Source organism: Natrix helvetica (genome assembly GCF_964273705.1).
Source record: "Natrix helvetica genome assembly, chromosome: W".
In the NCBI taxonomy this organism is placed as follows: Eukaryota; Metazoa; Chordata; class Lepidosauria; order Squamata; family Natricidae; genus Natrix; species Natrix helvetica.
This window is the reverse complement of record NC_138555.1, coordinates 34,867,837-34,886,628: the sequence shown is the minus strand read 5'-3', so window position 1 is coordinate 34,886,628 and position 18,792 is coordinate 34,867,837. Positions and strand designations below refer to the sequence as shown.

The 18,792-nt window shown below is 50.4% G+C and overlaps 1 protein-coding gene across 2 annotated transcripts in view; it reads right to left on the bottom strand.

Moving 5' to 3' along the window:
• LOC309400490 (26S proteasome non-ATPase regulatory subunit 11-like) overlaps window positions 1–18,792 on the bottom strand; it is a 145,745-nt gene that overhangs the window by 67,202 nt on the left and 59,751 nt on the right. For both annotated transcript variants that reach the window (XM_081969013.1, XM_081969012.1), the window contains exons 6-8: window positions 2,870–3,064; window positions 1,159–1,303; window positions 252–312 (exon numbers count right to left, since the gene is read on the bottom strand). In XM_081969013.1, coding sequence (XP_081825139.1) covers window positions 252–312; window positions 1,159–1,303; window positions 2,870–3,064 — 401 coding nt within the window. The remainder of the gene's footprint in view (window positions 1–251; window positions 313–1,158; window positions 1,304–2,869; window positions 3,065–18,792) is intronic.

Genomic DNA, 18,792 nt, shown 5'->3' with positions numbered 1-18,792 from the left:
CTTGTTAACAAACTCCATTTTGTTGACTTACCAAATTAATGCTGCTGGTCCATCTTTCTGCATCCAGGAGGGAGCACATGCCAACTGACTCCCAAGATACCCAGGATACATAAAAGCCATCTAATGAATTACATGTGAGGCAGAACAAATTTGTAACTGTTTTGAGCAGAATTTGCAAACTTTTTAAACAGGAGTCAGCTAGGATTGGAAACATTTTCAGGAACAAAAAAAGTAGTTCAGGATTTCTATACCTGTCTGCCTGCATACCGCAGTGCAAGCTTCCCACTCACCAATGCTTGGACATCTTCAGGTCTGTAAAAAAGCAAAGAGATATTGATTTACTGAGACCCTGAACTCAGGCTACAAATGAACCTCACTATATAATCACTGCTTTCCAGAAACGTCTGCATTCCACTATTTTAGCCAACTGCAAATGCCAGAATTATAAAAAGATCAATAAATATAAACAAAAGCACAAAGCAGATTTCTGCCATGTTTCAACATCAAAAACCAAATGACAGTATTGATAGAAGTCATTGGACAAAAATGTTTCTAGAGCTTTCTTTTTCAAATGCCTGCTCATCCTGGGGAAGAGAAACCAAGAGAACCTTTGCTTTCTCTCAGCTGTTCAAAATTGAGAAATAATAAAAAGTTATATTTCAAGGACCTGCATTTGTTGTCAATAGTCAACTTAGCTTCATCAGATCAAATCCTCTTTTGACTAGGGAAGCATGTTATAAAAACATTCAATTCTGTTAGATGGCAAGCAACTCAAATATACTGGCCTTTTCACTCTTCTTAAGGATTTGCTTCTAACAAGCACTGCCCAGCTTTCTTAAAGTTAGAACAGAGCTGAAATAGGTAATATTTTGCCAGTGATAATGCAATTCCAATATGTAGAAGTCTAAACAGAAGAGGGGCAAATATTCTATCCTTCTTTGCCCCCTTTCCTGGCTTTTAATTCTCCATTTTTCCTCCTTTAGTATTCATACTGTATCTCTTCAACCACCATCCTAATTTGAAATGTAACTTATTCATACAAGAGTTTTGCAAACTGCAACATGTGATCTGATCAGAGCAACTATCCTATGTGCAGGTATAAAAAAAGGAAACAAGTACATGTTGCATTCCTTATGTGATAGAATAAAAATCACATACAAGTTTAACATGATCTTGCATAGCAGCATATACTTCAATGAAGTGATGGCTTTGGGGCTGTCAATAGAATCATAACCTTCGAATGCCTCATAAAAATAAGAATATGCTGTCTTCCAGTCCTTTTCTTCTGCTGCATGGATAATACCTATTAAAGGTGAAATAAAAAAAGTGGTCTGACTATAACAGAGGTACCTGGGGTACAAAATAAGGGAAAACATTGCTGCCAAGTCCTATTTATTTCTCCAAGCCAGAAAATTCTTGAACTGCATTTTTTAATCCCTGCCCCTGGGTTGTGGGGTAGGGCAAGGAAAACTAATTTTATGTATATGGCTAGAAATGTTTCTAATTCCCACAAAATTCATTTTCATATACTCATGCAAAATAGCAAATGTAATTTCTTCCAATATTTGAAATTTCACCTAAAATTTTTTTGATAACAGACTGAATGAGATTCAAAACAACACCAACTATATTAAGTAGCTGCTAAGTCAGAGAAGCCATGTCAAGGAAGTGATCAGGAAATGTCCGAAAGTATTCCAATATCTCAGGGGTTGCCACTAAGAAGAGGGAGTCAAACTATTCTCCAAGGCACCTGAGGGTAGAACAAGAAGCAATGGGTGGAAACTAATCAAAGAGAGAAGCAACTTAGAACTGAGGAGAAATTTCCTGACAGTTAGAACAATTAATCAGTGGAACAGCTTGCCTCCAGAAGTTGTGAATGCCCCAACACTGGAAGTCTTTAAGGAGATGTTGGATAGCCATTTTTCTGAAAGGGTATAGGGTTTCCTGCCTAGGCAGGGGGTTGGACTAGAAGACCTCCAAGGTCCCTTCCAACTCTGCTATTGTATTGTATTATTATATAACTCAGGATAAACTTTAACAAAAGAGCATTAGCTAACAATTCAGATAAAATCTGTATCTAGCTGCTAATGACTTCAGCTTACCACTTATAAAAAGAAACATATTTCTTTTTGTTGTAATCTCCCAATCATGTCAGATGTTTCTATTTTGAATGAATTACTCATATAAAATAAGGCAATTTATTTTCAAAATGCTAGAAGATATCCCACAATTATAGGTAATCCTTGGGTTACCACCACTTGTTCAGCAACCATTCAAACTTGGAATGGTGCTGAACGAGGGGGACTTAAAACAGGTCGCTGGAGTTGGAGCTGCTTCAAAATTCCCACCATCATGCTTATGATTACAACATTGCAGCAAGCTGCAGTCATGTGATCATGATTTCTGATGTTCCCTTCCAGCTTCCCACAAGCAAAGTCAATGGGGAAACTGACAGGGAGTCAGAAGTCATGGTAACATGAGGTCCTCACTTAATAATGGCATCTGGGACTGCTGCCACTAAGAAATGTAGTCCTGTGATGTTATGCTTTACAACCACATTGCTTAGCAATGGCAATTTCAGTCTCAATTGTCATTGTAACCCGAGGACTACCTGTACCATTCAAAGCAGATATTCTCAACCTACAGTAATTCTGAAAAAGATTTATTCAAACTTCCTGCCTCCTGTTTTCCCCACAACCACCACCACCCTGTGAGGTGGGCTGGACCAAGGGAGAGTGACTGGCCCAAAGTCACCCAGCCAACTTTTATGCCTATATAGAAGGCCTAGAACTCACATTGTCCTGGCTTGTGCAACTCCTGTTGACTCAAGATCAAGGCACTCATAATAGGAAAAGCACAGAGGCCTTACCTGATTGCATATCCAATGCTGCTTGCAACTTGGGTGGACAATAGATTGCATTGGCTGTTGTACGGGCAGAGGTTAATGCTGCTCTGGCCTTTGGCAGGTTGCTCAAGGCATGGTAGGTCTTGCTCTCTAGTAACTGCACTTCTACCAACAGGGCCTTGTCATCCATCTTCTTCAACTCCCGCAAAAGCTGTGATCCTGATAAAAGCAATGTGATGGTGGCATTTACACCATGTCAAAGGCCTTCCTCTGAATCCTTTAACTTGATCAGAAAAAGAAAAATCTAATACATTACTTTGATAAAGGTATAGGAAGAGTGAAAACAGTAGATACAAGCCAATACACTAGATTCAAAAACTAGTATTGCTCTTTTTCAATATCAGTATAATACTCCCAAAGCTTCCAAATACATCACATGTGCCTAACTAATGGAATTTGCCATTAAAAAGATCTTAACAATATTACTCTTCACAACCTGGAGAACCCAGTACAGTTGCCAGTTACTTAACTAAGTCACTGTGAATTTTGTTTCCAAATTGTATCTGAAAAATTCAGAACATTTATTTTGTTTCAAGCTTGCAACAAACACATCAGGTTCTGGACATTTTGCCAAACCATTTTGGATTGGCTACAGTTTAACAGGGAAAAAACCCATACTTTTCTGTTCTGGGTTTTAGCTAAAACTATATTCTGAGAGTGTTTTCATGGGATAAGTAGGGCAAAGCTGTTGTGTATCACCTTTTTTCTCCCCTCAAGAACGTCCAGTGCAGTATATCTCTTCATCTTGCTCACCCCCAATCTTTCTAGCACCTTCCCTGCTCCCCACTCAACTGCCACATTGTCCTAGTATAACATACCTTGATGACCCACCACATGATCTGAACCAGCACCTCCCTCTTCCAGTCTACCATGTTTCCCAGTATGGGAAGCCTCAGCAGCCTACCCTTCTAAAGTAGAATAAAATATGGATTAAAATATAAGAATGAAGACGTGGCATAAAAGGGACAGTTAGAAGCTTGCTTAAAGGGACAGGGAAATGTCATCAGCCTTCAACCACAACATGTTCCAGTAAATGTCCCTATGTCAAAAGTCCAAACCCACAAGGTTCAATTAAAGTTCGTTAATGGCACATAGTCCATACCTGTAACAAAAGGAGAAGTAAGACCCCCATCTCCTTATAAGGCTTTTTCCTCAAGGTAACCAATAAGAAATGAGTTAAGTGTTTCCGTGTTACACTGTCTTTGAGAATGTATAAGAATGCGTGCTTCGATAATGAAGGCCGTTCAGAAATTCACAACGTTAGCCATGGGCTAACTTTTCTGAACCTGGCTGCCAAATAAACTTTTCCTGTATCCTGAGAAGTCTAATGCCTGTCAATTTCTGCAACAATTCTGGCGACCGTGGCAGGACTTAGAGCGATATTTCGCTGAGGACGGAACGGACCGACCGGTGCCCCATCAAGGCCATCTCGCCCGTCTTCAGGCACCACGGAGATCGTATCCTGCCCCATACATCCCTTCGGCCGATCCGCTCTCACAGAGAGGGACTCCTCCGGGTGCCGTCCACTAGGCAGTGCCAGCGGGCGACGCACAGGAGTAGGGCCTTCTCGGTGATGGGCCCGACCCTCTGGAATGACCTCCCCCCTGATATCAGAACCACCACCGATCTCTGCTCCTTCCGTAAGAAAGAAGCTTAAAACCCACCTGTTCAAGTTAGCCGGCCTGGCCTAATCCCAGTTAAGTCCCTCAAGTCTGCATTTTTAAATTTTTAGGGGTTAGTTTTAGGTTGATTTTTAACTTTTATTATCTTGTACAGCTGTTAGGTTTAATTCGATTTTAAGGGTATTTAAGGGTATTTATTTTTGTATCTGGTTTTTAATTAGATGCCTGTACACCGCCCCGAGTCCCTTCGGGGAGAGGGGGCGGTCTATAAATCTTGAAAATAAATAAATAAATAAATAAATAAAGAGGGCCGACGACCTCTCTTGGGCATCCGGAGGACACCACCGATCCAAGAATCTGACCAGGATCAGGACAAGTTAATAAAAATTCCGCCGGCTGAGAAAGAAGACAACTGCAGGCAAATATCAAAAGAATTGTAGACCCACTCGGTTAGGAGTGGAAGAGGGGGCCCGATCACCCCCCTGAGCCCGGGATAGCGTCCCCTCCAAATGGAACCGGCGTATCCTAATGAGGCTCTAGGTTTGTGTGGGTGGTTAAGTCATCGCAGTTCCTGAAGGCGACCGTGGTATTCCGGCACCCCAGGTCGGTGACAGTGTCTTAGAAATAGAACATGGGTGGTGAAGGGAGCGTTCCTCAAACGCCTCTTAAATACATGTTACTCTATACATCTGGATCTTTAAAAATATGCCAGCATTGCTGGGAGGTCTAAAAGATAGATATAGAAAACTTTGGATCTTTAAAAATATGCCAGCGTGTGCTGAGAGGTTCAAAAAAAAAATTTTTTTTAGAACAGAGAAGACACTGGACACCCCAGAACAAAGGGGAAAAAAGAGTTGTAAAGTGTGTAGTTCTGCGTGGACAGAATACAACACTCTTAGAAAAACTCTGAGATATAGTCAGTTACCAGGATGAGTAACAAGCCTCCAGAAAGAAAGGAAAGAAAAAGAAAAAGAGAGTCTCAACGAAACATTTTAGTTCCTGTCTGTTTTAGTTTGCATGTTTGTCTTTGTTGATGTGTTTAAGTGTTTAAAAAGAGAAAGAGAGTGTCTGTCTCTGACATCAGTGCCCTCCACCTGTGTAGCCTTGACATGAAGTGGTTGACACTGAAGGGGTAGGAGACCAAGGGAGACAAAAGGTGGAATCAGACATTGGTTAGTGTTCTGACCCCCCTTCCTCCTTTGCCCACACAGAACACACTCCGGAACAGTACAAGGGAACAAGGTTTATTGCACAAACAAACAGAAGGTTCCGTGGCAGTAAACCACCAAGACAAAACTCACAAAAACAAAACACGAAAGCAGCTATCCAGCTTGCTAGAATTCCAGACTAGAACTTCTGGCATAAGTCCTCTGTTGACTGCTGCAAAGGGCGTATGCAGTGTCAACTCTTTTTATAACCTGGAGGGGAGCCTCCTGATCAGCAGCTGAGAGCTCTTATCGCCGATAATTACGCCCACGCTCCTTGCATCTATGGGCGCGGCGGTAACGAGCGTCCAGGAACTCCCTGCTCAGTTCTGACTCACTGTCTCGTGACTCCTCCCCGCTGCTCCAAGGCATGGCATCGGGAGCCCCCCTCCTCTGGGTCTCACCGCTGCTCCATGCCTCAGGCGCCTCCTTGTGGCCGACCAGACTCTCCGATCCCTGCTCAGCGTCGGAATCCTGTCCAGGGTCCGCCACCTCCTCTGGAGCCGACTCATAGGGACCCTCACTCTCGGAGTCTGGTGGCAGCGGCAACAGCGCCTGCTGGGCCACAACACTATCCCTCACCGCAGGGCCCTTCCCCCGGGTCTGACGCTCGGGATGCCATCGTGAGGGAAATTGTACATGATAGGCCCGCACCAAAGCTGGAGCATGCACAGCCGTCACATCGGTCCAGGTCCCCCCGTCCGAGTCCTCATCCGTCCAGTTGACCAAATACTGGAACCGTCCCTTGAGCCATCTCGAGTCACGGATCCGTGTCACTCTGTGCGGTGTGGGGCGAAGAGGGACGTCGGAGAGGACAATCCGACCGCTCAGGGATCAGGAGCGAGCGATGGAACACCGGGTGTACAAGCATTGAGCACGGGAGGGTCAGACGATAAGCCACCGGGTTGATAACGGCCTCCACCGGGAACAGCCCAAGATACCGGTGGTCCAACTTCCTCGTTGGCTGGTGGGACGGAAGATGCCGCGTGGACAACCACACGCGATCACCCACAGCCAATTCCGGAACCGCACGTCGAGACCTGTCCGCTACTCGCTTGTAATCCTCCTGATTCAAATAGCGGCGCACCATTTGGTTAACCGCCTGAAGCTCAGAGAGGAAATCCTGCGCTGCGGGGACCGGAGAGTCCACTGGGGTGATAGGGAAAAAACGAGGGTGGTACCCGACGTTCGCCATGAAAGTCTTCCATTCGTCCCCCGCCCTGACTCGGACCAGATTGTAAGCCCCACGCAAGTCCAGTTTTGTGAACACCGCTGCCTCCCGGAGCCGCTCCAACAACTCAGGAATCAGAGGCAACGGGTAACGGTTACGTATCGTGATGGCATTCAAGCACCGGTAATCGCAACAAAGTCTTAGATCCCCGGTCTTCTTTTTGACGAACAAAACCGGGGCAGACAAGGGCGAAGACGAAGGCCGGATAAACCCCCAGGCAAGGTTCTTGTCAATGAAGTCCCGCAATGCGGCCAACTCCGGTTCAGACATGGAGTATAAACGGCCCGTCGGGAGTTTCACATCAGGTACCAGGTCAATGGGACAGTCGTAAGGCCGGTGCGGTGGCAGTTGATCCGCCTCCCGTTCGCTAACAACATCCGCGAACTCTGCTAAACCCGGCGGCACTGTCACCTCGGCCGAACTGGGCACCTGAGCTGCACAAACATGATGGGTGTGGTCGACGCATTACAAGGATGGGAACGAGATCCGGTTCTGCGACCAGTAGATCTGAGGGTCGTGCGCCCGCAGCCAAGCCAAGCCCAACACCACGGGGAAATGCAGACCCGAAGCCACGTAAAATTGGATGGCCTCCTCATGCTCCCCGAGGATCAGGCACAAAGGCTGCGTGGCGTCCTTGATGGGCCCAGACAGAAGCACGCGACCGTCAATGGTCTCCACTCGCATCGGAGGGTCTACCGGACACAGAGGGACGTTGTATTTTGTAGCAAACGCTGCATCCATAAAGTTTGTGGTACCCCCGGAATCGACCAAGGCATGGGCTGGAATTCCCTGCGGACTACCCGACAAGAGAATGTGCGCTGCTAAAATCATATGCCGTGGAGGCCCCTCCGCCTCTGTTCCGGCCTGTGCCCGACCCGAAGTCTTCCTCAGATCGGGCTTCCTCCGTTTCGCGATACGGAGGTCCGTCGTTGAGGGGAGGCCGTAGACCGTGCAGCCCCTCTACCTCCCTTCTTGGGGCAAACCATAGCCAGATGTCCCGGATCCCCACAGTAAAAACACAACCCCCTTGCACGCCGTCTATCCATCTCCGTGCGTGACAAGCGGGGTCTGGCTGCACCCAACTCCATGGACTCCTCCCGTGTGAGAGGAGTCTCCTGTGGAACTGGCACTCTCGGAACCTACCGGGACGCTCGGCGAGGCCTCCGCCTCTGCAGCCGGCCGTCAATCCGGAGGGACAAATGAACCAACGCATCAAACGTTGGAGGCCTGTCCACTCTCACCAGCTCGTCCTGCAGGGCATCTGACAGGCCGTCCTGAAAAGCATCCATAAGGGCTGGCTCATTCCACTCAGAGTCCTGACTAAGCAGCCGGAACTCGCTAACATAATCCAGTAAAGAACCACGCCCTTGGTGCAACTCTTTCAGGAGTCTGGTGGCTGTTTCCCCCTTGATGGGATCTTCAAACATCAGCCGAAGATGAGTACAAAAGCCCTGAAAGTCGTTCAGCAGGGGGCTCGGCTGAGACAGCAAAGGAGTAGCCCACCTCGCTGCTGTGCCTGAGAGCAAGCTGATAATAAATCCCACCTTCGTCTGGTCGGTGGGAAAGTCCTCCGCTCTCAAGCCGATAAACAACCGGCATTGGCCCAGGAACGCCGCAAAAAGTTTTGGATTGCCATCAAACTTATCCGGCATGGTCACTGGGCATTTCCTCCGTTGCTGCTGGGGGGGTGGGGGGTTGACAGGAGCAGAAAGTTGCGCAACCTGCGCTGTTAACAAGGCAAGTTGCTGTGCGAAGAGGACATTCTCCGCCTGGAGTTGCTCCATTATTGCTGAATGGAGGTTCGTTTGGGGCAGCAAACTGTTCTGACCCCCCTTCCTCCTTTGCCCACACAGAACACACTCCGGAACAGTACAAGGGAACAAGGTTTATTGCACAAACAAACAGAAGGTTCCGTGGCAGTAAACCACTAAGACAAAACTCACAAAAACAAAACACGAAAGCAGCTATCCAGCTTGCTAGAATTCCAGACTAGAACTTCTGGCATAAGTCTTCTGTTGACTGCTGCAAAGGACGTATGCACAGTCAACCCTTTTTATAACCTGGAGAGGAGCCTCCTGACCATCAGCTGAGAGCTCTTATCACCGATAATTACGCCCACGCTCCTTGCGTCTATGGGCACTGCGGTAACGAGCGTCCAGGAACTCCTTGCTCAGTTCTGACTCACTGTCTCGTGACTCCTCCCCGCTGCTCCAAGGCATGGCATCGGGAGCCCCCCTCCTCTGGGTCTCACCGCTGCTCCATGCCTCAGGCGCCTCCTGGTGGCCGACCAGACTCTCCGATCCCTGCTCAGCGTCGGAATCCTGTCCAGGGTCCCCCACCTCCTCTGGAGCAGACTCATAGGGACCCTCACTCTCGGAGTCTGGTGGCAGCGGCAGCGGCGCCTGCTGGGCCACAACAGGTTAGAATGAACAAACGGTCCCATTAGGTGGGGCCAGGAAAAAGAAAATCAAAAAGATTATCGAAGGGACAGATCAAGTGGTCCACAAACCTGGTCCAAGGGAGCAGTTGAGATAAAAACTCAAATTGCCCCTAAGGGAATTTTATTGCCAGAAGCTGAGGGGGAGCTACGTAAGGTGTGGATATATGCTCCATTCTCAATGGCTGATTTATATAATTGGAAAAATCAAATTCCTGTTTATAGAGAAAATACAGATGAGATGCATGTCCTTTTTGCATCCATTTTTCTGAACTCACCAGTCTGCTTGGGCTGACATAAAAAGTCTGATGGAAATTTTATTAACCACAGAGAAAAGAAGGCTGGTGAAGGTAACCATGAATAAGCCTTTGCAGACGGATCATGTAAAAAAAAAATCCAGACTGGACATGGTTACTGAAGGAACCAGATTAGGAACCAAGTACATTCAGCTGCAAAACTATTGGACCTTAGTTTTGTTAGGATTCAAACAAAAGTTAAGAATTTAGGGAAGGTCTATTAAATTCAACAGAAACAGGATGAAAATCCAGGGGAATTTCTAGAATGCATTTATCAAACCTTCAGGCAATATACCACATTAGATCCTGAGGTTGAAGAAAATAAGAGAATGGTCAATATAATCTCCAGAAGATAGGCTAAAGATACAGAAGGATCTTGACAAACTTGAACATTGGGCACTATCTAATAAAATGAAATTCAGTGGTGAAAAGAGTAAGGTTCTACATTTAGGCAACAAAAACGAAATGCACAGGTACAGTATAGGGCAGTGATGGCGAACCTTTTTTGGCTCGCGTGCCACAAGTGGGGGGAGCGCAGGGGGGTTGAGTGCGGGCGTGCCACACCCATAATGCAACGCGCGACCACCCCAGTGCACATGCGCGCAAAACGCGCGACCACCCCATTTTTACATGTTTTTTTTTTGCCCTCCACAGGCTACAGGGGCTTTATAGGAGCCTGGGGAGGGCGAAAAGAGCCTCCCCCGACCCCCCAGAGGCCCTCCGGAGGCTTCAGGGACTGTCCAGAGCCTTCCCTGAAGCCTTCGGAGCGCTTGAAACCACCCTCCGAGCAAACCAGAAGTGACTTCCGGGTTGCTCGGAGGGTCGTTTTAAGCGCTCCGAAGGCATCAGGGAAGCCTCGGGCGGTCCCTGAAGCTTTCGGAAGGCTTAAAACGACCCTCCGAGCAACCCAGAAGTCACTTCCGGTTTGCTCGGAGGGTGGTTTTAAGCGTTCCGAAGGCTTCAGGGACGCTCACTGAAGCCTCTGGGGGGGGCGGGGGGGGGGCTCTTTTCGCCCTCCCCAGGCTCCTATAAAGCCTCTGGAGCCTGGGGAAGGCGAAAAATAGCTTTTAAAAAGGTGAGCTCAGCTGGCCAGCGCGCACATGCACGCTGGCCAGCTGACAGGGCAGCGCCTTGCGTGCCCTGACAAATTGCTCCGCGTGCCACTTGTGGCACGCGTGCCATAGGTTTGCCATCACGGGTATAGGGGGTACCTTGCTCAACAGTAGTAACTGTGAAAGGAATCTTGGGGTCCTAGTGGACAACCATTTAAATATGAGCCAGCAGTGTGCAGCAGCTGCCATAAAAGCCAACACAGTTCTAGGCTGCATCAACAGAGGGATAGAATCAAGATCACGTGAAGTGTTAATACTACTTTATAATGCCTTGGTAAGGCCACACTTGGAATACTGCATTCAGTTTTGGTCACCACGATGTAAAAAAGATGTGGAGACTCTAGAAAGAGTCTAGAGACTCTAGAGAAGAGCAACAAAGAAGGACTAGGGGAGACATGATAGCAGTGTTCCAATATCTCAGGGGTTGCCACAAAGAAGAGGGAGTCAAACTATTTTCCAAGGCACCTGAGGGTAGAACAAGAAGCAATGGGTGGAAACTAATCAAAGAGAGAAGCAACTTAGAACTGAGGAGAAACTTCCTGACAGTTAGAACAATTAATCAGTGGAACAGCTTGCCTCCAGAAGTTGTGAATGCCCCAACACTGGAAGTCTTTAAGGAGATGTTGGATAGCCATTTGTCTGAAACAAATGCCTTTAACTTTAACTTTAACTTTTATTTGATTTCTAGACCGCCCCTCTCCCAGAAGGGACTCGGGGCGGTGTACAGTCGTATTAAAAAACAATAATATACATAATATAAATATAAAATAAATATAGGTGTGGCTGGAGGAGGTAGCAGTAGTTTACTGTACAATAGTTAAAGTTAGATTTAAGATTTAAAAATTTAAAGATTTAAAAATACATTAAAAACACCCCTAAAAACTATCCCAGGATAAAATATATTTGCCAGGAGGTATAAATGGGACTATCAATGGGCCAGGCCAGCTAATTGGAACAGGTGGGCCTAGGCTGGGGATTGGACTAGAAGACCTCCAAGGTCCCTTCCAACTCTGCTATTGTATTGTATTGTATCTTCATTAGTCACACTGCAGATGGCATTAGGGAAAAAAGGGGTCAGGAAAGGCATCTCTGAACTTGTGGAATGATCATACAAAGCGTAGATTAATTTATTATTTATTTATTTATTTAATTTGACTTCTTAGTCGCCCCCTCTCCCCCCAGGGACTCGGGGCGACGTACAATAGCAACAATCACAACAATATAATATGGAGGAGGTAAAAAATAAATAAATAAATTACAGTACTTTGAAACAATTAAAACCCCAATGACAGTTAAAATTTAAAAATTAAAATTAACAATTAAAAATGCCCAAGAGGTGGAGAAGCTCTAAATTTAAGCCAGGCCGGCTAGTCGGAACAGGTGGGTCTTCAATTTCATACGGAAGGAGCGGAGGTCAGTTGTTGTCCTGATGTCTGTGGGGAGGTCATTCCAAAGGGTAGGGCCCATCACAGAGAAGGCCCTACTCCTGGGCGCCGCCCTCTGACACTCTCTGGAGGACGGCACCCGGAGAAGTCCCTCTCTGTGCGAGCGAATAGGTCGCAGGGATGTGTGGGGCAGGACGCGATCCCGCAGGTAACTAGGCCCTGTGCCATGGAGCGCTTTAAAGATGGTGACTAACACCTTGAAGCGCACCCGGTAGGCCACAGGAAGCCAGTGCAGCTTGGGCAGGAGAGGTGTTATATGGGAGAACCTCGTTCTCCCCATAATTACCCGCGCGGCTGTATTCTGGACCAACTGCAGTCTCCGGGCGCACCTCAAGGGGAGCCCCATGTAGAGAGCATTGCAGTAGTCCAGGCGAGACATCACCAGCGCGTGAGTGACTGTGCGCAGGGCCTCCCGGTCCAAAAGGGGTCGCAATTGGCGCACCAGGCGAACCTGGTGGAACGCCCCCCTCGCCACGGCTGCCACATGGTCATCCATAGCCAGCCGGGCATCTAGGAGGACGCCCAAATTGCGCGCCCGTTCCACCGGGGCTAATTGCTCATCCCCGATGGCCAGAGATGGGATATACTGGTTGAACCGGGAAGCCGGGAGCCACAGCCACTCTGTCTTGGAGGGGTTGAGCTTGAGCCTGTTGTCCCCCATCCAGACCCGCACGGCTTCCAGACACCGGGACATCACTTCGACGGCCTCGTTGGGGTGGTTTGGGGTGGAAATGCACAGCTGCGTGTCGTCAGCGTACAGATGGTATCCCACCCCAAAACCACAGATGATCTCGCCCAGCGGCTTCATATATGTGTTGAACAGGAGAGGCGAGAGGACCGACCCCTGTGGGACCCCACAAGTAAGGGGCCTCGGGGTCGACCTCTGCTCCCCTGCCAACACGCATTGCGTCCAGCCAGAGAGGTAGGAGCGGAACCACCGCAACACGGTGCCTCCGACCCCCAACCCCTCCAGACGGCGCAATAGGATACCATGGTCGATGGTATCGAAAGCCGCTGAGAGGTCTAATAGGACAAGGATAGAGGAACAACCCCTATCCTTTGCCCTCCAGAGATCATCCACCAACGCGACCAAGGCCGTCTCCGTGCTGTGGCCGGGTCGGAAGCCGGACTGGCGCAGGTCTAGATAATCAGATTCCTCCAGGTGACGCGGGAACTGCTGAGCCACCACACTCTCAACAACCTTCGCTAAAAAAGGAAGGTTGGAGACAGGACGATAATTTGCTAGCTTCTTTGGGTCCAGAGAAGGCTTCTTGAGCAGGGGCCTCACCACCGCCTCTTTCAAGGTGGCTGGTAAAAGGCCCTCACTCAACGAAGCATTCACCAGTCCCAGTAGCCAGCCTCGTGAACCCTCCCAGGAAGCCAGTACAAGCCAGGAGGGACACGGGTCCAGTAAACATGTGGTGGCTCGCAGTCGCCCGCGCAACCTGTCCAAATCTTCGGTGACAACAAGGTCAAACTCCTCCCAGCGTGGTCTCTCAAGACTTGCATCGGACGCCCCCCCTGGAGCACTGAAGGGGGTCCATCCTCTCCGGATCTGATCGATTTTATCCTGCAGGTATTCCCCAAATTCCTCTGTCCTGCCCTGCAATGGGGGATCCCGCTGCCCCTGTGACAGAAGGGAGCGGGTCACCCGAAACAGGGCGGCAGGGCGGTTCTCTGCGGACGCTATAAGGGTGGCACAATATCGACGTTTGGCCACTCTTATTGCCACAAGGTAGGTCCTTAAGTAGACTCTTACCTGTGTTCGGTCAGATTCGGAGCGGGAGGATCTCCACTTGCTCTCTAGGCGTCTCCTGTGGCGTTTCATCGCCCTAAGCTCCCCGTTAAACCAGGGAGCCCGGGTCGATCGATGCCATCGGAGAGGCCGCAAAGGCGCAACCCGGTCTAAGGCTCCGGCAGCCGCATTATTCCATGCAGCTACCAGGTCCTCTGCCCGGGAGCGGGACAGGTCTGCAGGAGGTGGCCCAAGCTCCGCCTGGAACCTATCTGGTTCCATCAGACGCCTGGGGCGGAACCATCTGGGACAATCTGGCTCCGCCTCCCCGCGGCGGGGGGTAGCGCCAGGGAAGTCCAGCTGGAGAAGTGAGTGATCTGACCATGACAGGGGCGTGATGACTAAATCCCCTATTCCCAGATCACTCGTCCACTGGTTGGAGACAAACACAAGGTCCAGTGTGTGGCCTCTCTCGTGTGTGGGGACCCGAATTACTTGAGTCAGATCCATGGCTGTCATGGAAGCCATGAATTCCCGGGCTACCTCGGATGCTTCTCCCGTCAACGGCAGGTTGAAATCCCCCATCACTAATAGCTTGGGGGTTTCAACCGCCATCTCAGCGATCCGCTCGAGGAGTCCGGGCAGGGCCGTTGATGTATGGCGGGGAGCCAGGTATACTATCAACAGGCCCAACTGTCTCCCTGGGCCCCATTTCACGCCTAGAGACTCACACCCAGATATCTGCGACACAGTGAATTCTCGGTGCCAAATCTTCCCGAATAATTATCGCTACCCCACCGCCCCTACCCTGGGCCCGTGGCTGGAGGAATACACGGTAACCTGGAGGGCACATTTCCCCGAGGGGCAACCCCCCCTCCGGGCCCAACCAGGTTTCCGTTATTCCTGCGAGGTCCGGCTCCCCCTCTGTGATCAAGTCACTAATGAGGGGGGCCTTGTTAACCACGGACCTCGCGTTACACAGCATCAGCCTAAGGCCCAGGCTCTGCCGATCCTGTCCACCTAGACTGCGGGGGTTGGTGCACATGACCGGGCGTGTCCAGCAGCCCCGGTCACCCAACCGACTATACGTTCTTCTAATGTCCTCGCGCCCGCCCCTCCCTACGACCGTCGCTATTGCAGTGCCCCCTGCAGGAATGCTGTTTTCCCCCACCTCCCCCACTCCGCTCCCTTCCCCCCTGACCCCACCTGTTGGCCTGGCTATATCCACACCCCTAGGCTGGATAACCCTCCCCCCCACCCTGGAACCCCTTAAAATCTTTAAAAAACATTTTACTAAAAAAACCCTAATCCCCTGCTTCCTCCACCTCTCTGGGTTAATAAACCCTTCATCGAGGTGGGCCCTAGCCAGGGCAGGGGGGCATGCCTGCGAGAGAGGGGACCCTCGCAGTCGTGGAAGGTCAGACCTTGAGTAGATTAAGATGTTGGTATCAGACCATAGCTATGGCTATGGCAGGGTTTCATTTGTAGCAGGTCCAAGATGTAAATGGGAAAGCAGAGCACTTAAAAGGCAAGTGAGAGGGGAGAGGAAGAAACATCCACAAACCACAATCCACAATCCACAATCCATCAGGGCCCAGAGGCAGTTCTTAGAGGATAGACGGAAATCGCAGCTCAGCGGGGGGGGGGGGGGGGAGCCGCGCAGACCTCCTCACCATTACTTCGCTGCCGCGGCCCAGCCTCTGGGTGCGTTCTCTCCTCTTCACCGATGTGTTTTCTCTCCTTCTCCCGTCCTCTTGGCTGCCTGCCCCCCCCCGGGGGGGCGGCAAGCTGTTCTCAACAAGAGCCAGGGTTGCCACTCAACAATTCCAGACCCCCAGAATGACAAATGGGGGCCGGAAACACCCGCTATCCCTGCCAGGGAGCCCCATCGTTCACGGAGCTCTGAGAAGGTCCGCCATTGCCCCCGGAAGCTCCTCCTTAGGGCTCAAAACCTCAGAGAAAGGACGTTGGTCTTACCTGAACGTCCATTTTCGGGGGATGAGAGGGAGGGGTAACATGTGGGATTTAACACAGCCTGATTGGTCCATAGACTGAGAGAAAGCTGATAAAGGCTCCTGCCTTCCCTTTACTTCCCAGTTTCCACGAAGACAAAGGTACAGCATCTGCATAAAGGAAGCACAAGAAGACCCAGGAGCCAACCCTGCCCTCCCCCGGCCCTATGCTAACTATCTAGGGTGGGAAGTGACCCCTCCCTCTCAACCCCCGAAAATGGACGTTCAGGTAAGACCAACGTCCTTTTTCCGGTGGATTCGAAGGAGGGGTAACACGCGGGACATACCCAAGCTAAGTCCGAGGGAGGGAAGACTAGGGCCCCGGGGGAGGATCTGCCACCACCCTCTGTCGGACCCTACGCCCAAAAGACGCCTCTGCAGAGGCAAAAGAATCCAAACGGTAATGGCGAATAAACGGAGTCGGGGAAGCCCAAGTGGCAGCCCTACAAATGTCCTCAAACGGAGCTCTAGTGGCCCACGCTGCCATGGTGGCTGCACTTCGAGTTGAATGGGCCGTGATTCTCGACGGAGGAACCCGATCCGAAGCCTCATAGGCTACCTCTAGGGAGAATGATTTCCTGAGCCCTATGGAACGGGTCAAGACAGAGGACCACCATGTCTAGGTGAAAAATGCAAAGGTCGTCCCTGGAAGACAGGGCACCCAGTTCCGAGATGCATCTAGCCGACGTGATGGCTACCAGAAACGCCACTTTCAGAGTCAGCAGTCACAGGTGCACTGACCTGATAGGCTCAAAAGGGGAACCTGTAAGGGCTCTGAGAACCAGAGGAAGATCCCAGGTGGGAAACCTGTGGATAGGAGGGGGCAGAATGTTTGCTGCCCCCTTTAGAAACCGTTTGATAAGAGGGGAATGTGAGAGAGAAAGAGCACCCTCTCCCTTCAGGACCGTGGCCAGGGTGGCTACCTGCCTGCGCAGGGTGTTAGGCGCCAAGCCGCCCTCCAGACCCTTCTGCAAGAAGTCTAGTACGTTAGCCACTGAGGCTCTGGTTGGATCTAGGCCTAACGGGATGCTCCACCTAACGAAAGCCGACCAGGTGGAATTGTAGATCCTGGTGGTGGATGGACGTCTAGCGGCCTCCAAAGTCTCAATAACCTTGGCGGACAGGTGGGCTCCCCTCAGGAGCTGCCGTTCAAGTGCCAGGCGGTCAGGTGGAGCCACTGGGGTTCCGGATGTATCAGGACCCCCTGGCACAAGACAACCTCCTCCTGAGGAATTCTCCATGGCTGGGACACTGAGAGAAGCATCAGGTCCACAAACCATGGTCTCCTGGGCCAATAGGGAGCTAGGAGGATGACATGAGCCCCTTCTGACACTACCTTCCTGATGGTCCCTGGACTACTGTAATGCTCTCTACATGGGGCTCCCCTTGAGATGCGTCCGAAGGCTGCAGTTGGTCCAGAATGCGGCCGCGCGGGCAATTGTGGGAGTCTCTAGGTACTCCCACGTAACACCTCTCCTGCGCGGCTGCACTGGCTACCTGTGGCTTTTCGGGTGTGTTTCAAGGTGTTGATTATCATCTTTAAAGCGCTCCATGGCACAGGACCTAGGTACTTGCGGGATCGTATCCTGCCCCATACATCCCTTCGGCCGATCCGCTCTCACAGAGAGGGACTCCTCCGGGTACCGTCCACGAGGCAGTGCCAGCGGGCGGTGCCCAGGAGTAGGGCCTTCTCTGTGATGGGCCCGACCCTCTGGAATGACCTCCCCCCGGACATCAGAACAACTACAGATCTCCGCTCCTTCCGCAAGAAGCTTAAAACCCACCTGTTTGGTTTAGCTGGCCTGGCCTAATCCCAGTTTAGTCCCTCAATTCTGCACTTTTAAATTTTTAGGGGTTGGTTTTAAGTCGATTTTTAATCTTTATCACTCTGTACAGCCTTAGGTTTAATTTGATTTTAAGTGTATTTATTCTTTGTATATGGTTTTTAATGTGCCTGTACACCGCCCCGAGTCCCTTCGGGGAGAGCGGGCGGTCTATAAATTTAATAAAATTAAATTAAATAAGGGGAATGGGAGGGAAGGCATAAAGAAGGCCCCGTGGCCATCTGCTCTGGAGTGCATCCGTCCCCTCCGCCGACCGGCACTGGAAACGGGAGAAGAATCTCTGGAGCTGCGCGTTGCGAGGCGTGGCAAACAGGTCCACCAGCGGGGTGCCAAATCTCTGACAAATCTTCCGGAACAGCTGCGACTGGAGACTCCATTCGCCGTTGTCGAGGGTCGCCCGGCTCAGCCAATCGGCCTGATGATTGGACTCCCCGGAAATGTGTTCGGACACCACGGACTCTAGATGTTTCTCCGCCAACGGGCCCAATCTCACCGCCTCTAGCCAGAGGGCCCGGGAGAGCGTGCCCCGTCGGTTGATGTGGGCCTTCGTGGCTACATTGTCCGTCAGCAGCAATACGTGACGACCTCGAACAGCAACCTTGAAGTGTTGCAGGGCCAGACGAGCCACCTTCAGCTCCAACCAATTTATGTTGTGGCGGAGATCTGATACTGTCCAACGACCCTGCGCCATCCTGGACCCCATCAGCGCCCCCCAGCTGAACAGGCTGGCGTCCGTAGTCACCGTCACTCTGTCCGGTTCCCAAAACGTGTTGCCTCGACTCAGGGCAGGAGACAGCCACCACTGGAGGGACGCTCGGACTGATGGAAGAAGCTGAAGAGACCTCAGAGAGTTGCTCATCCGTCTCCTCTGGTATGGGATCAAGGCCCACTGCAGGGGCTGAAGATGGCCGATGCAGGAGACCATCTTGCCAAGTAGCTGAGACAAGG